The sequence below is a fragment of the Ptychodera flava genome (assembly GCF_041260155.1).
Source record: "Ptychodera flava strain L36383 chromosome 23 unlocalized genomic scaffold, AS_Pfla_20210202 Scaffold_23__1_contigs__length_28996876_pilon, whole genome shotgun sequence".
Taxonomy (NCBI): Eukaryota; Metazoa; Hemichordata; class Enteropneusta; family Ptychoderidae; genus Ptychodera; species Ptychodera flava.
Window position 1 is genome coordinate 13662817 of NW_027248277.1, and position 15195 is coordinate 13678011.

General features: G+C 36.1%; 1 protein-coding gene across 1 annotated transcript; it reads right to left on the minus strand.

The window, feature by feature from the left end:
- Positions 1-13093: 13093 nt before the first annotated feature.
- LOC139124270 (uncharacterized) lies at positions 13094-14899 on the minus strand. Its single transcript, XM_070690412.1, has 2 exons — positions 14607-14899; positions 13094-14353 (listed from the first exon to the last, which is right to left on the minus strand). Exons 1-2 carry the CDS (start codon positions 14713-14715, stop codon positions 13131-13133), a joined length of 1332 nt encoding a protein of 443 aa, XP_070546513.1. The 5' UTR covers positions 14716-14899; the 3' UTR covers positions 13094-13130.
- Between the last annotated feature and the right edge of the window lie 296 nt (positions 14900-15195).

Consider the following 15195-nt stretch of genomic DNA (forward strand, 5'->3'; position numbering starts at 1 on the left):
CGTATATCCTGCCTATGATGTTTATGTTTAGCACACAGACATGATGTAACTGTATCATATAATAGACCGTGCACAGGGTAGAGCAGAGTAAAAAACACCTGTTATGATCAAATATGTTTTGATAATTAGCTCGACACGTTACCATCTGTGATGACAAGTTCAGCGAGAAAACTGGTGAAAAGTTAAAGAATGTCGCATATTTGCATGTTAAGTTATTTTGACTTGTCTACTTGTATTCTTCTGTTTTGATGACGAAGCTGGTGCAAATCAATCTGGAATGTAATTCTCTGTGACTGAGTATGTTTAGTCTAGGTATTAGTCTGTATTCTTGGCTACAAGTGTGAAATCTTCCCAGTGGTAGCTCTGGATCTCATTGTGCAATAAAAAATAGGTGGAAGAAGCACTTTGCTCGAGTGACAGTAGACCTACGGCTATACTATTTAAGGTTTATCCAATTTCCATTGAATATTATTTATGAGCGTTGGTCGACCTGGGAGAGCATTTTTGGACAATGGGCTAACAATGTGAAGGATATCTTCGCTGTTAGCTGGTGGTCGCTGACGCGCTGACATGCCTTGTTAAATTGTGGCACTCACATTGTTGCTTGACCGGTATTCAAAAGGACATTTTAGGAAAAGTGAAAGCTAATCCTTCCTCCCGATTCCCTGGTTGACGTTTTAAGCTCTCCGCCCACTGATGGCTAAAATAACGGATCTAAGCCATTCTCTCTCCCGCTATGTCAGGAAATACCACGCGTTCTAGAAAATAGCTGACAAACAAATCTTGAGCTGCCTCTGTGATACTTCAACAAACCTGAGACACAATTCAAACAGAATTCAACTCATACATTGTCCTTTACCCAAAGTCACCTTGTTCTGGTCAACGTGCCTATCACATTGCGCCTGCGCACTTATGCTTGAACTGTTGCTAGGATACCCAATGTTTATACCTATTGACAATTTTCTAGCTTAGAGACGAGGATTTGAATACAACATTACTTATATACTTGTAAAGGTAATTAATCACATACATGTATAATAAAAAAAACTTGGCAAAAGTATCGAATTTAATCATAAAACGATATTGCATTAATTAATATTACTATATCACTTTACTACTAATAAAATTATGTGATATAATTTGACCATCAATTACAACAATTTTAGAAATGTATGAATGTCCTACAGCATATGCGATAAGACAAGATGATTAAAAACCCATAGGACAGAAAATCTCACCTACACATATAACATTTTGCAAATCTCTGTGATTAGACATGTGCAATCTCAACATGTGCACAGCGTGCGGTCAACTTATGGTTTTACTATTTAACATACTTTTGATTCTCAACGAAAATTATTTATGAGACTATAGACAGATCAAAACAAGACGCTGAAACTGGGCGCCTTTTCTTATGCCAGCAGGCAGGTTAAATCCCTTGGCTTTGCGCTTTGTTATGAACTTCTACAACAAATAAGTCGTAGACTGCTAAAGCACAATTTACTGTATAGTAAAAAGGTAGTGAAAAAAATCAATAGTTAGAGCCCTGCCCTTCAAAGCGATTCACATGGTGCATAACATAACAAATATTTGTGGAAATATGTGCAAGTTATTTCATTGAATGTTTTGTATTGATTCAACGAAAACAAATTAATGCAACAGCGATGAAAAGAAAAACATGTAAAAGGAGAACGTATATGCTGCACGAAATATGTACTCTCTGTACATGTACTTTTTACTCTCATGATATGACCTTTCGATCGAACCAATTTTAGAGAGATTTAGGACACAGTTTTTGACGCATATTAATTTCGAACTCTGTAAAAAAGTACAAGAGAAGAGTAAAGGTAATATTTAGTTTGCAAGCAGAGTCATACATCGGCACCAAAGGCAATGACCCTTGTTAGAACTGAATAATTGGATGCTGGAGTAGAGTGTGACACGTGTTTGCATATAATCTGGCTGACGCAGACCAACTGGACAGGACAAACAGAAGAAAAGACCATGGCGGAAGGCGTAGGTTTGGTGGGAATTATAAGTATCCAAATAATTCCAATTTTTGCAAGCACACACACACAACCTCGACCCCGACGAACGCATTAAATTGCTACTAAAACTACAGAAATAGAAAAATTCGTAGCAGCTTGCAATCAAGAAATTCTTATTGTCGACTTTCAGGCTTAATTCAACGGAGTTGAAGTCCAACATTCACTGTTTGACACGGTGAGATGTTATAGAGTATTGACTAAATGAGTTTTTCCTTGCATGATTGTTGTGAACAAGTCTACAAAATAGCAATCAACTTAACCGGACTTCTCCGTTTCTGAAAAAGACACCCCCTTGTCATCGCGTTAGTCTATAATACTGTTTAAAAGGGGGGTGGTTGATTCAGAAGACAGAGAAATTTGAACAGTCAGTGTTTACTTACAACGAAGAGTTGCAACTATGACAACCGAGGTTAGTGACATGGCTGTGTGTGGAATGAATGGCTAGTTTTGAAATAATTTATATTCCAATTGATGAACGACTTCGCATCTGTCACTTCGGTCGGTCACCTCCACATCCTTACAATCTACGCTAGGGAGCACGAGTGAGTTTTCAACCTAATGAACAGTCTGTATGATACAGTCTATCTGCATTCACCTTCCCATATACCTGTGTTCACCTGACTCTCTTTAGCCAGTGTACTGCATGCCTTTATTTATAAATAATTGCAGGAGCAAGTGATTCCATGTTCAATGCAAGATAAAATTAAAGCTGCAAGCAGCGTTGGCGGAGACCAAGCGGTTACCGTGGAGTAATCTTTGGACTGTTTGTTAACACATATAAGCTCACGCATCTAAATTCCCATTTAAAATGATTTTAAAAAGTAGTGCTTGATAGAGAGAGGCGAACTGGCATTTTAATTACAATTAATGAATACCATCGTTGCACACAATGGAAATTTACCATGTGTCGTATGTGTTGACAAATAATTGGAGTAGTTGTTAAAAATGAAAATTACCTGTCAAAGATCATTTTTCTATTTAAATGATTTAGATTTTGATTTCATAGACAAACAGGAAATAGCATTACAATAAATTTGCCACTGATTGTGTGGTCACTTGTCAGCCATACATACGGATGTGATAAAAAGTATGGACAGCCATTGCATCAGTTTATGAAACAACATAATATTGTTTTATCCACATGCATGTACACTACCTGCACAGCGTGAATTTGATGGTCTTGTAACTGGTTCCTCGAAATTATACTAAAATATTTCAACGTAGTGTTAATAATTATTTATAATCAAAATATTGAGAATTCACATTGATGCCTTTATGCAGAATAGGGAAGGCAGACGGCAATAACAGCCTCAATACAAGTCCAACAGTGGGGAATCAATACATCCGTGAACTCACGAAATGCAAAATCAATGCTACACCGCGCATTGCTACTGCACATGAACGCAAGTTTTACCATAACCACCCGGGCATGCACAGAAACTCACGCTGTGAGCCATGTTGAAAACGATCGACAGTTTGGTCCATGCAACTAGCCTGTCGGCCTGGTATTTACAATACTTACAAAGTGTTCCGACTATAATAAGCTGTTCAAACACACATTCTGAACTACGAATACTACACTAGGGTCGCACTAGGACTTTTGCGAGAATGTCCGTCTCTGGTTAGCCCATGGACCTAAACAATCGACTGTCTATGGTTAGCCTACGCCGCTAACCATTTCACAAACAGTATGGCAATAGAGTTTTCTAAATTGATTTCACCTCTCACTTTCTGATTTCAAAATGTTTATAACTGAACAGCCTATAATTTAAATGCAGCACAGTACGGAAGCCTTACTTCATAGTAAGACATTACAAACGTACCAAAAAGCGACTCATCTGATTGTTTGGATAAAACACACAAGGGAAGTGCTAAATTACTCGTGGAGTTGATCGTTGAGACTGAAGTTACGCACGACAGCAGTCTGGCTTAACAAACTATGATACAATATATTCAGACAGATGTCAATCTGTTTTGGTTTTTTTTTTTGTTTTTTTTGACACACATTCATAAATAGTGGAGTGGAGTGGCGAGTCACGTTTCAGTCAAATACAAATTTAAGCCCCTAGAAAATGCATGCCATTCAACTTTTACACTACTTAAACCTTGAAATCAAAGTCAAAACACTAAGAAATGCATTTAAGTGTATGAATAGAACACACAAAGGAAGTGTTAATTAATTATTAACCTGAGCGTAGAGACTAAATTTAATTAGCATGAATATGTTGTGTGGTGTCCATCACTCAGTACATATGACAAAAAAAAAAAAAACTAGTATTCGATAGACACTTCTGTCTCACAAAAAATGTCGTACTGCTTCACAAAAAATGATCAGCATCCGTTTGCATTCATTGTATCATGTTTCGTCTACCCGAAGACAACGGAGTGTTGACGTATTAACCAAAAGCAAACTGTTGAGATCTCATCAACACAATAAGTATTTCGGCACCTCATTTGTGTGTTCCATCCAAATACTCAAATGAGTTTATTCGTTTATCTACAGTGGTATCTAAAAAAATTGTGTGCAACGTACAAATTAGTAAACGTATAATGTATGCGCCATTGTCCATCCTGAGAGGCTGTAGCTGTAAGGAGACTGGGACAGAAAGGGCCGGGATAAGGGTTCGCATGACTGCCGGCTCAAGTTGACAGAGGCCATGTCAGTGCAGTCTGCCCTAACTACATAAAAATTGATGCATCAAAAACATTGGGCTTTGAACTGTCTTTCAAATCGCGTCAGTTATGATCCTCGACTTTCACAGACATAACAGCTGTGCGTCGACCCTGGTAGTTCTGCCCTGGCATACAAAAGCATTGTCAACGATTGAATTAGTATTTCTCAAACAATCCAATATATAGTCAAAACCACGTAAGCGATCCATATAGTCCGTGGGCTAGAGGGGGTCTACGTGCACCCCCACAGGATAACAAACCTGTATTTTTCAGAACCCTTGGGATCCCTAGAATACGAAATGGAATTTTAACAGAAAAAATATAGGGACGCAATAGCTGTTATGGTCATGTTTTGAAGGGTACCGCAAAATCACGATTTTCCAAGCCAAATGCATTTTCGTCAAATCTGTCTTCTTGTAAGTCATGTGCTGAGCTCATTTTTTAACATAACCTCACTTGTTTGGTATCATTAGAAAGGGAATTTATTCCTCTTTAAGATGACATATTGCATTATGCAATATCTGCTACAGTTTTTGTCAAATATAACCAAAACTTACCCCTTACCCCAAAATTTAACATTACAAATTACAGAAAATCTCAAATTCTACCAATTTTTTAGCCAGGCATAATAAAAAATGCAATGCTTTGTCTGAAATCTGTTTTATTTGATACAGGGACATGTCAGATATATGAAATAGACTTTTAACAGAAAAAATATTGGGAATCTACAGCTGTAACAGTCATATTTTGAAGGGTACCGCAAAATAACAGTGTTGCAGATTTGCATGCATTTTTGTTAAATTTGTCTTCTTATAAGTTATCTGCTGAGCTTGTTGTTGAATATAACCTGGCTTGTTAGGTATCATTAGAAAGATAATTTACTAATCTTTAGAATGACATATTGTAACATGCAATATCTTCTATAGTTTTCATGATATGTAACCCAAACTTACCCCATACCCCATAAAATTACAAAATTTCAGTTCATCAGCTAAACCAAATTCTACCATTTTTTAGCTTGACACAAAAAATCTGGCCGTTTTTGCTATTAAATCTGTTTTATTTGGTACAGGGACATGTAAGAATATGAAATAGACTTTTAACAGAAAAAATATTGGGAATCTACATCTGTAACAGTCATATTTTGAAGGATACCGCAAAATAATAGTGTTGCAGATTTGCATGCATTTTGTTAAAACTGTCTTCTTATAAGTTATCTGCTGAGCTTGTTGTTGAATATAACCTGGTTTGTTAGGTATCATTAGAAAGATAATTTACTAATCTTTAGAATGACATATTGTAACATGCAATATCTTCTATAGTTTTCATGATATATAACCAAAACTTACCCCATACCCCAAAGTTTACATTGAAAATTTCAGTGACTGTCATAGCTAAAACCAAATTCTACCATTTTTTTAGCTTGACACAAAAAATTTGGCCGTTTTTGCTATTAAATCTATTTTATTTGGTACAGGGACATGTAAGAATTATGAAATAGACTTTTAACAGAAAAAATATTGGGAATCTACATCTGTAACAGTCATATTTTGAAGGGTACCGCAAAATCATAGTGTAGCAGATTTGTATGCATTTTTGTTAAAATTGTCTTCTTATAAGTTATCTGCTGAGCTTGGTGTTGCATATAACCTGGTTTGTTAGGTATCATTAGAAAGATAATTTACTAATCTTTAGAATGACATATTGTAACATGCAATATCTTCTATAGTTTTCATGATATGCAACCCAGACTTACCCCATACCCCAAAGTTTACATTGAAAATTTCAGTCATAGCTAAAACCAAATTCTACCATTTTTTTAGCTTGACACAAAAAATCTGGCCGTTTTTGCTATTAAATCTGTTTTATTTGGTACAAGGGCATGTCAGAAATATGAAATAGACTTTTAACAGAAAAAATATTAGGAATGTACAGCTGTAACAGTCATATTTTGAAGGGTACCGCAAAATCACAGTGTAGCAGATTTGCATGCATTTTTGTTAAAATTGTCTTCTTATAAGTTATCTGCTGAGCTTGTTTTTGAATATAACCTAGTTTGTTAGGTATCATTAGAAAGATAATTTACTAATCTTTAGAATGACATATTGTAACATGCAATATCTTCTATAGTTTTCATGATATATAACCAAAACTTACCCCTTCCCCCAAAGTTTACATTGAAAATTTCTGTCATAGCTGAAACCAAATTCTACAATTTTTTTAGCTTGACACAAAAATCTGGCCGTTTTTGCTATCAAATCTATTTTATTTGGTACAAGGACATGTCAGAATTATGAAATAGACTTTTAACAGAAAAATATTGGGAATCTACATCTGTAACAGTCATATTTTGAAGGGTACCGCATAATCATAGTGTAGCAGATTTGTATGCATTTTTGTTAAATTTGTCTTCTTATAAGTTATCTGCTGAGCTTGTTGGTGAATATAACCTGGCTTGTTAGGTATCATTAGAAAGATAATTCACTAATCTTTAGAATGACATATCGTAACATGCAATATTTTCTATAGTTTTTATGAAATATGACCAAAACTTACCCCGTACCCCAAAATTTACATTGAAAATTGCAGTCATAGCTAAAATCAAATTCTACCATTTTCTTTACCTAGACATATAAATTCCGGCATTTATTTGTATGAAATCTATTTCATTCGGTAATGGGTCATGTCAAAAATATAAAATAGACTTTTAACAGAAAAAAGATTGGAATTCTCTAGTTGTAACAGTCAGATTTTGAAGGGTACAGCAAAATCTCAGTATTCCTGACTTGCGTGCCTTTTTGTTGAATCTATCGTCTTTTAAGTCATCTGCTGAGCTTCTTATAGAATATAATGTAAGTTGTTAGGTATCATTAGTAAGATTATTTACTAGCCTTTAAAAGGGCATATTGTAACATGCAATATCTTGTACAGATTTTTATGAAATATGACCAAAACTTACCCCATACCCCAAAATTTATATCGAAAACTACTGTCATAGCTAATGTCAAATTCAAGCAATTTTTAACGCAGACATAAAAAATAAAAAATTAGGCAATTTTTTTGTATGAAATGTGCTTTGTTGTGTACTTGGCCATATCAGAAATATGAAATGAACTTTTAACAGAAAAAATATTGGGATTCTATAGCTGTAACAGCTGTATTTTGAAGGGTACAGCAAAATCTCAGTATTCCTGATTCGCATGCGTTTTTGTTAAATCTGTCACCTTATAAGTCGTCTAATGAGCTTGTTGTTGATTATAACCGGGTTTGTTTAGTATCATTCAAAAGGTAATTAAATAGTCTTTACAATGACATATTGTAACAGGTAATATCTTGTATAGTTTTCATGGAATATGACCAAAACGTACCCCATACCCCAAGGTTTATATTGAAAGTACTGTCATAGATAACGTGATCAAATTCCGTGAATTTTTAGCTAGACATGATAAAAATAGCTCTGTTTCGGTATTAAATCTGTTGTATATGGTACTGGGTCATGTCAGAAATGTGAAATAGACTTTTAACAGAAAAAATATTTGGACTGTATAGTTGTAACAGCCATATTGTGAAGGGAAATGCAAAATCGCAGTACCGCAAATTGGCACCTTTTTTGTTAATTCTTCTTCTTGTAAGTCATCTGCTGAACTTATTTTGTGACACAACCAGGCTTGTGAGGTATCATTAGTAGGAAAATTTATTCTTCTTTAAGATGACATATTGTAATATACAATGTCATACATAGTTTTCGTGGAATATGGTCAAACTTTACCCCATACCCAAAAAGTTTAAATCGCAAATTACAGTGTATCTTAAATTCTACCATTTTTTGCTGCACATAATACAAAAGGCAATTCTTGTTTAAAATCTGATTTATTTGTTACAAAAGTATGTCACAAGTATAAAATTAACTTTTAACTTTTAAGATGATACAATTTAGTAGCCATTTGGATCATTTTTGGAGGGGGAACCCATATATTGCAAATGTATGTGTTTCGGCAAATTTGCCCTGATACCCGGGTACCCTTCCAAATATGATCCAAAAGGCTACAAAATCATATTATGTTCTTGTTAAAAGTTAATTTCATATTTGTAACATACTTTTTAAGAAAAACACATATTTCATAGATTGCATACAAGCATTGCCTTTGGTATATAAAGTTAATAAATTGTAAAAAATGGTAGAGTTTCAGATTTGCAGTAATTTGCTGTGTAAACCTTGGGTATGGGGTAAGCTTTGGTCCTATTTCATGAAACCTAAACAAGACATTGCATATTACAATATGTCATTTTAAAGACTAGTAAATTACCTTTCTATTGATACCTAACAAGCCAGGTTATGTCAAAAATACAGCTCAGCAGATGACTTTTAAGAAGACAGATTTTACAAAAAAGCAAGCGAGTTGGCAATACTGTGATTTTGCGAGACCCTTCAAAATATGACTGTTACAGCTGTAGAGTCCCAATATTTTTTCTGTTAAAAGTCTATTTCATAATTCTGACATGTCTCTGTACCAAATAAACAGATTTAATAGCAAAAACGGCCAGATTTTATATGTCTAGGTAAAAAAATGGTAGAATTTAGTTTTAGCTATGACTGAATTTTTCAATGTAAACTTTGGGGTATGGGGTAACTTATCGTTATATATCATGAAAACTATAGAAGATATTGCATGTTACAATATGTCATTCTAAAGATTAGTAAATTATCTTTCTAATGATACCTAACAAACTAGGTTATATTCAAAAACAAGCTCAGCAGATAACTTATAAGAAGACAAATTTAACAAAAATGCATACAAATCTGCTACACTATGATTTTGCGGTACCCTTCAAAATATGACTGTTACAGATGTAGATTCCCAATATTTTTTCTGTTAAAAGTCTATTTCATAATTCTGACATGTCCCTGTACCAAATAAAACAGATTTAATAGCAAAAACGGCCAGATTTTTTGTGTCAAGCTAAAAAAAATGGTAGAATTTGGTTTTAGCTATGACTGAAATTTTCAATGTAAACTTTGGGGTATGGGGTAAGTTTGGGTTACATATCATGAAAACTATAGAAGATATTGCATGTTACAATATGTCATTCTAAAGATTAGTAAATTATCTTTCTAATGATACCTAACAAGCCAGGTTATATTCAACAACAAGCTCAGCAGATAACTTATAAGAAGACAATTTTAACAAAAATGCATGCAAATCTGCTACACTGTGATTTTGCGGTACCCTTCAAAATATGACTGTTACAGCTGTACATTCCTAATATTTTTTCTGTTAAAAGTCTATTTCATAATTCTGACATGTCTCTGTACCAAATAAAATAGATTTAATAGCAAAATCGGCCAGATTTTATATGTCTAGGTAAAAAAATGGTAGAATTTAGTTTTAGCTATCACTGAAATTTTCAATGTAAACTTTGGGGTATGGGGTAAGTTTTGGTTATATATAATGAAAACTATAGAAGATATTGCATGTTACAATATGTCATTCTAAAGATTAGTAAATTATCTTTCTAATGATACCTAACAAGCCAGGTTATATTCAAAAACAAGCTCAGCAGATAACTTATAGGAAGACAGTTTTAACAAAAATGCATGCAAATCTGCAACACTGTTATTTTGCGGTACCCTTCAAAATATGACTGTTACAGCTGTAGATTCCCAATATTTTTTCTGTTAAAAGTCTATTTCATAATTCTGACATGTCCTTGTATCAAATAAAACAGATTTCAGACAAAGCATTGCATTTTTTATTATGCCTAGCTAAAAAATTGGTAGAATTTGAGATTTTCTGTAATTTGTAATGTTAAATTTTGGGGTAAGGGGTAAGTTTTGGTTATATTTGACAAAAACTGTAGCAGATATTGCATAATGCAATATGTCATCTTAAAGAGGAATAAATTCCCTTTCTAATGATACCAAACAAGTGAGGTTATGTTAAAAAATGAGCTCAGCACATGACTTACAAGAAGACAGATTTGACGAAAATGTATTTGGCTTGGAAAATCGTGATTTTGCGGTACCCTTCAAACATGACCATAACAGCTATTGCGTCCCTATATTTTTTCTGTTAAAATTCCATTTCGTATTTAGGGATTGTACTGCGGCATTTTGTAATACTGACGCATTTTGTAATAACTTACGCAAAATGTAATAAGGGGTATCAGCATTTTGTAATAACTGACGCATTTTGTAATAACGTCTGCAGTATTTTGTAATAAACCAGTCTACGCGTTTTGTAACAAGGGTATCAGCATTTTGTAATAAAAAATTGTCTACGCAAAATGTAACAAGGGTATCAGCATTTTGTAATAAATCGCACTTTGTAATAACAGTTAACGCATTTTGTAATAATTTTAAAAAAATTTTCCTAGTTTTAAAGCATTAACAGATATTTTTTGACTTTTGAATGGTATTACAAAGTGTGTGTTTACTCGTTAAGTAAGTACACAAATTGATCGCTCCCTGACTTCCATTTCAAATTAGAATGACTTAATTTTAGATAGCTGTCAATCAGTATTTTTACCAACTGATCATCTGAGGCAGGTAACTACTAGATTTTGACTAGTTTATTATCATATATTTGAGAGAATAATTGGTATACACAGTCAGTTGATTTATGAAATAGAGGATAACAATATTCTTTCTGATGTACATGTATTGCAGACAACCAGCAATCAACAGGTAGATACTCAGATAAAATAAAATATAATACATGAAATAAATTACTATACATCTGCCTTCGCAAACAATAGAATCGAGCTTCCGTAAAAACGGGCACGTAACGGGCATGCAGTAACCCCTTTACTTTCATATTTGATGATAAACATTGCATCATTGAATGGCTCAATACTGAAACTCCATACTGTACTTTGAAAAAACTTCTGATAAAAGAAACAGAAGTAAATGTATTACGACTATTTGCAGGTGAAAATATTATTTAAGCAATAATGCACCCCCTCCCGGCTCATAATGGACGAAAGCAAACTTTGCACGACATAATGTATGAGGCGAAGCCGAGTACATTATGGAGTGCAAAGTTTGCTTGAGTCCATTATGAGCCGGGAAGGGGGTGCATTATTGCTATTATTTTATAGTTTTGGCAATGCCAGTGAATTTGCAGACGTAGAAAACGAATGAAAAGGAAATGTAAACTGAGTTTGAAGCCACAGGTGTCCGGAGTTGCCGGTGTACATGCATAGAGAGAATGGGAAGGTTTGACACGATTTTGCCCTCCGGAATCCTGTAGACAATAAAAATCCACGTATATCAACGCATGCAGTCAAAAAACTACCTTCCTCCGACAGATAAATACCTTTGACGTTTAATGTCCAACCCTGAGACGTGTTAATTGTTATTTAGTCTCTCTTTTGGCCCTAAATTCCTGGTTACGTACATCCTCAGGCTGTTACGTACGTCAGCCATTTTGAACGGGACAAATTACCCATGGTTCAGCGCGCATAAGTGATGAACTCGTGACCTTTGCACGATCAAAACAAACGTAACAATGGTAAACTTTCCCATGACTTGAGTTTGTGCAAAACGCAAAGCTGGACGTTGTGTGCACCAATACTTGTAGCCCGTTTGATAGTGGATTTAAATTTAGCGGTTGCGGGGTCACGGGTTCATGTCGAATGCTAATGACCCGCACTGCACTATGGGAAAGAATCTGGTTATTAAAATGGCTGCCGTACGTAACAGCCTGATGTACGGGGTTAACAGAGAGTTTTGGGCCGATATTGAAACTAAATGCTAGTTTGCCCACTTGAAACTTGAGCGTTAAGGCAAGAGGTATTTAGCTATCGGCGTAGACCTTTTATTTGACTCTAACTCCTTATTTGTTTGGATTCACGGTCCGGCGGGCAAAATCGTGTCAAACCTTCCCATTCTCTCTATGCATGTACACCGGCAACTCCGGACACCTGTGTGAAAGCCAGTGAGCATCGCCCGGCCAAGATCGGCCCTGAATCTGTATACTGTATACATTTTCACAGTCACACACGTACACTCCACATTCACTGCACTGTACACGCACGTTCATCGCACAAAAAATGAGTAGTACATGGTTCGATTTGGAAATAAAAACACGATGTATTTTCGAAGGAAATGAAAAGTGATTACATCCCTACCGTCTAAATCCAGCTTGAAATACCAACTTTCAACATCATGACGTTCAAAGAGCTCAAAACACGTGAAATGCAAGAAGGGAATATTTCATCGATACGAACATCAACACCAACGCCTGTTGTACCGAGCTTCCATGTTATCAGCTGATCGATACGATCAGTATCACAGACAAAAAGACAGTATATTCGCTACTAGCACAACATTCAATTAAAACCAATATCAACAGAGTTGAACAATTTCGGTTAAATGTTTAAATTTCATTAATAATTGCGTCAATAAATTTAATTTTCGATGGCTTCTTGAGGAGAACGATTGAATTTTGGCGAGCGGGAAAACTCGACGTACACGGGTGCTTGAAAGGTGCAGTTGACAAACATACTGGAGAGGCTTTGCCGGGAACTCGTGGAAACTGATGATGAAATTTGTCGCCTATTTACAAGCGATTGATCAGAAACAGGTAGCTGAGATGATAGATCAACGGAGAGCGTACGGTCGTCATGATTGTTGGCCGTAGCTGACCTTGGACCGAGACCTTGAATGGCTACAGAGTCATTTCCGTAGACGCTGCCGGACAAGGTTGATGACAGCTGCCGTTGTTGGCCCGTTGATGGCTGGTTCGAGTAGCTTTTCACGCTTGCCTCGTTTACATGGCCACTGATGTACATGATATGCCGTGTGTCAAACCCAGCATCGTCTAGAAGTTTACAAGCCGTGGCTCGGATACAGTGGTTAGTATAGATTTTCGATAGTTTGGCCTCTGTGCTCAAAGTTTTCATCATGGCCCCCAATGTACTCTCTCCAACAGGCGCGTTCACGTACCAACACGATTCTTCCGAATTGAACGGAGCCTTTGGTCGCTGGAACAAGGATGTATTGCCAGGGTGAAGTAAACTGACATATTTTTCAAACGATGCCACTGGACAACGGTCTGTGCTTGTGGCATACATCCGTGCATGACAAGTGTAGTTGTCGTCTGCATTGCCGGCGTGGTTTTTGACTTTCTCGTTGAAAGTGTACTTGACGTATCGTTGACCGATGTCGTCCCTTTCGATAGCGAATGATGATTTGGTCAAACTTCTCAGACCTTCGCGACCTCTTCTCCCAAAGTGTAACATCAAGTCAAACCACACCTTTCGCTGTAGACCGACGTTGTGTGCAATTGAAAGCACAGGCGACATCGATAGTGTTTTCAGGTCTCCACAGCTGATAGGCGCTTTGTGTGTTGTTGTGTCTTTGCCGTCTTTTTTCATGGTCTTGACCACACCACGAAATACGTAGTTTGCCACTTGAAATTCCCTGTCATGCATGATATTTATTTTCCGATGGTAAGGGGGGCCTGTAATGTGGCGATGGATAGATGCCCGCAGGCCAGACAAGGAAGATTTGCCGTATGATTCGCCGTCTTGTTTTCGAGCTGAAGCGTAAAATTCTCTGAGTAACTCTGCCAGTTGATCGATTGGGAGGTCTTCAAAATTTAATGGGTAATGCTTGTAATCAAGCCATTCTACAACAAAGAAACAAGAAAAAAACCTTAAAAAATGATCCTAAAGTCGAACAATCTGTTTCGTTTTGGTTTTGTTTTATTCCTGCTTGTCAACTTGTTGGGAACAGCTGATTAATTTGCATAAATTGACGCAAAAAAAAATATGTAAACATCGGCAGTCATAACTCACTGACATGTCGCGTCTCAGTGACAAGCTGTATTTTCCACTTGTTTTCGTCGCCGAAGAATAGGGGAAAAAAATAAAGAAATTTACCTCTCAATACTCGCACTCCCCATTTGGTTTGTTGCGATGTATTCTTTTCGTTTCTTGCATTTTCAAGCGTACTGAGTTCTGTTTCACCTACATCCACGAAGCGAGCCATGTTGCACACTGGTCACTGTACACTTGTATGGGACGGGACTGCTGAGCGCGAGCCAGAGCAGACGACAAGTGCAGCCGGGAGGGGGCTCAAAATTTTGATAAATCGTACAGAAAGGCATTATTATCGATATTGTGCACCATTATCAGGATTTGTCTTTTAATGTATTGCATGCTTTACCCCATAATTTCCCTCCTTTTTAAATGCCCACTCCTTTATTCGTTTACGAACAAAAAACCTTGTATTGTTATGCTTGTTGAGAGGCCACAACGCTTGATAATAAGATACATTATCAGTAATAATGTATGGGTATGACGTCACAAAATTCACTGGTATTGACAAAGCTATAATATAATAGGTAATAACGACAGTTCACCAAGACGGCACTGTACAAATCTGGCACGGCATCGCTGCTCGGCTCGTACATCCGATGTTGGATGAGCGCGCGACGTAAACAAAGATTGCGCTTACCCTTAACCCGCT

Excerpts from the sequence above, each read along its gene's own strand:
- LOC139124270 (XM_070690412.1), bottom strand. The coding sequence starts at position 14,715 with ATGGCTCGCTTCGTGGATGTAGGTGAAACAGAACTCAGTACGCTTGAA. Across the intron at positions 14,354-14,606 it reads GGGAGTGCGAGTATTGAGAG|AATGGCTTGATTACAAGCAT; the intron begins GTAAATTTCTTT and ends TCTTTGTTGTAG.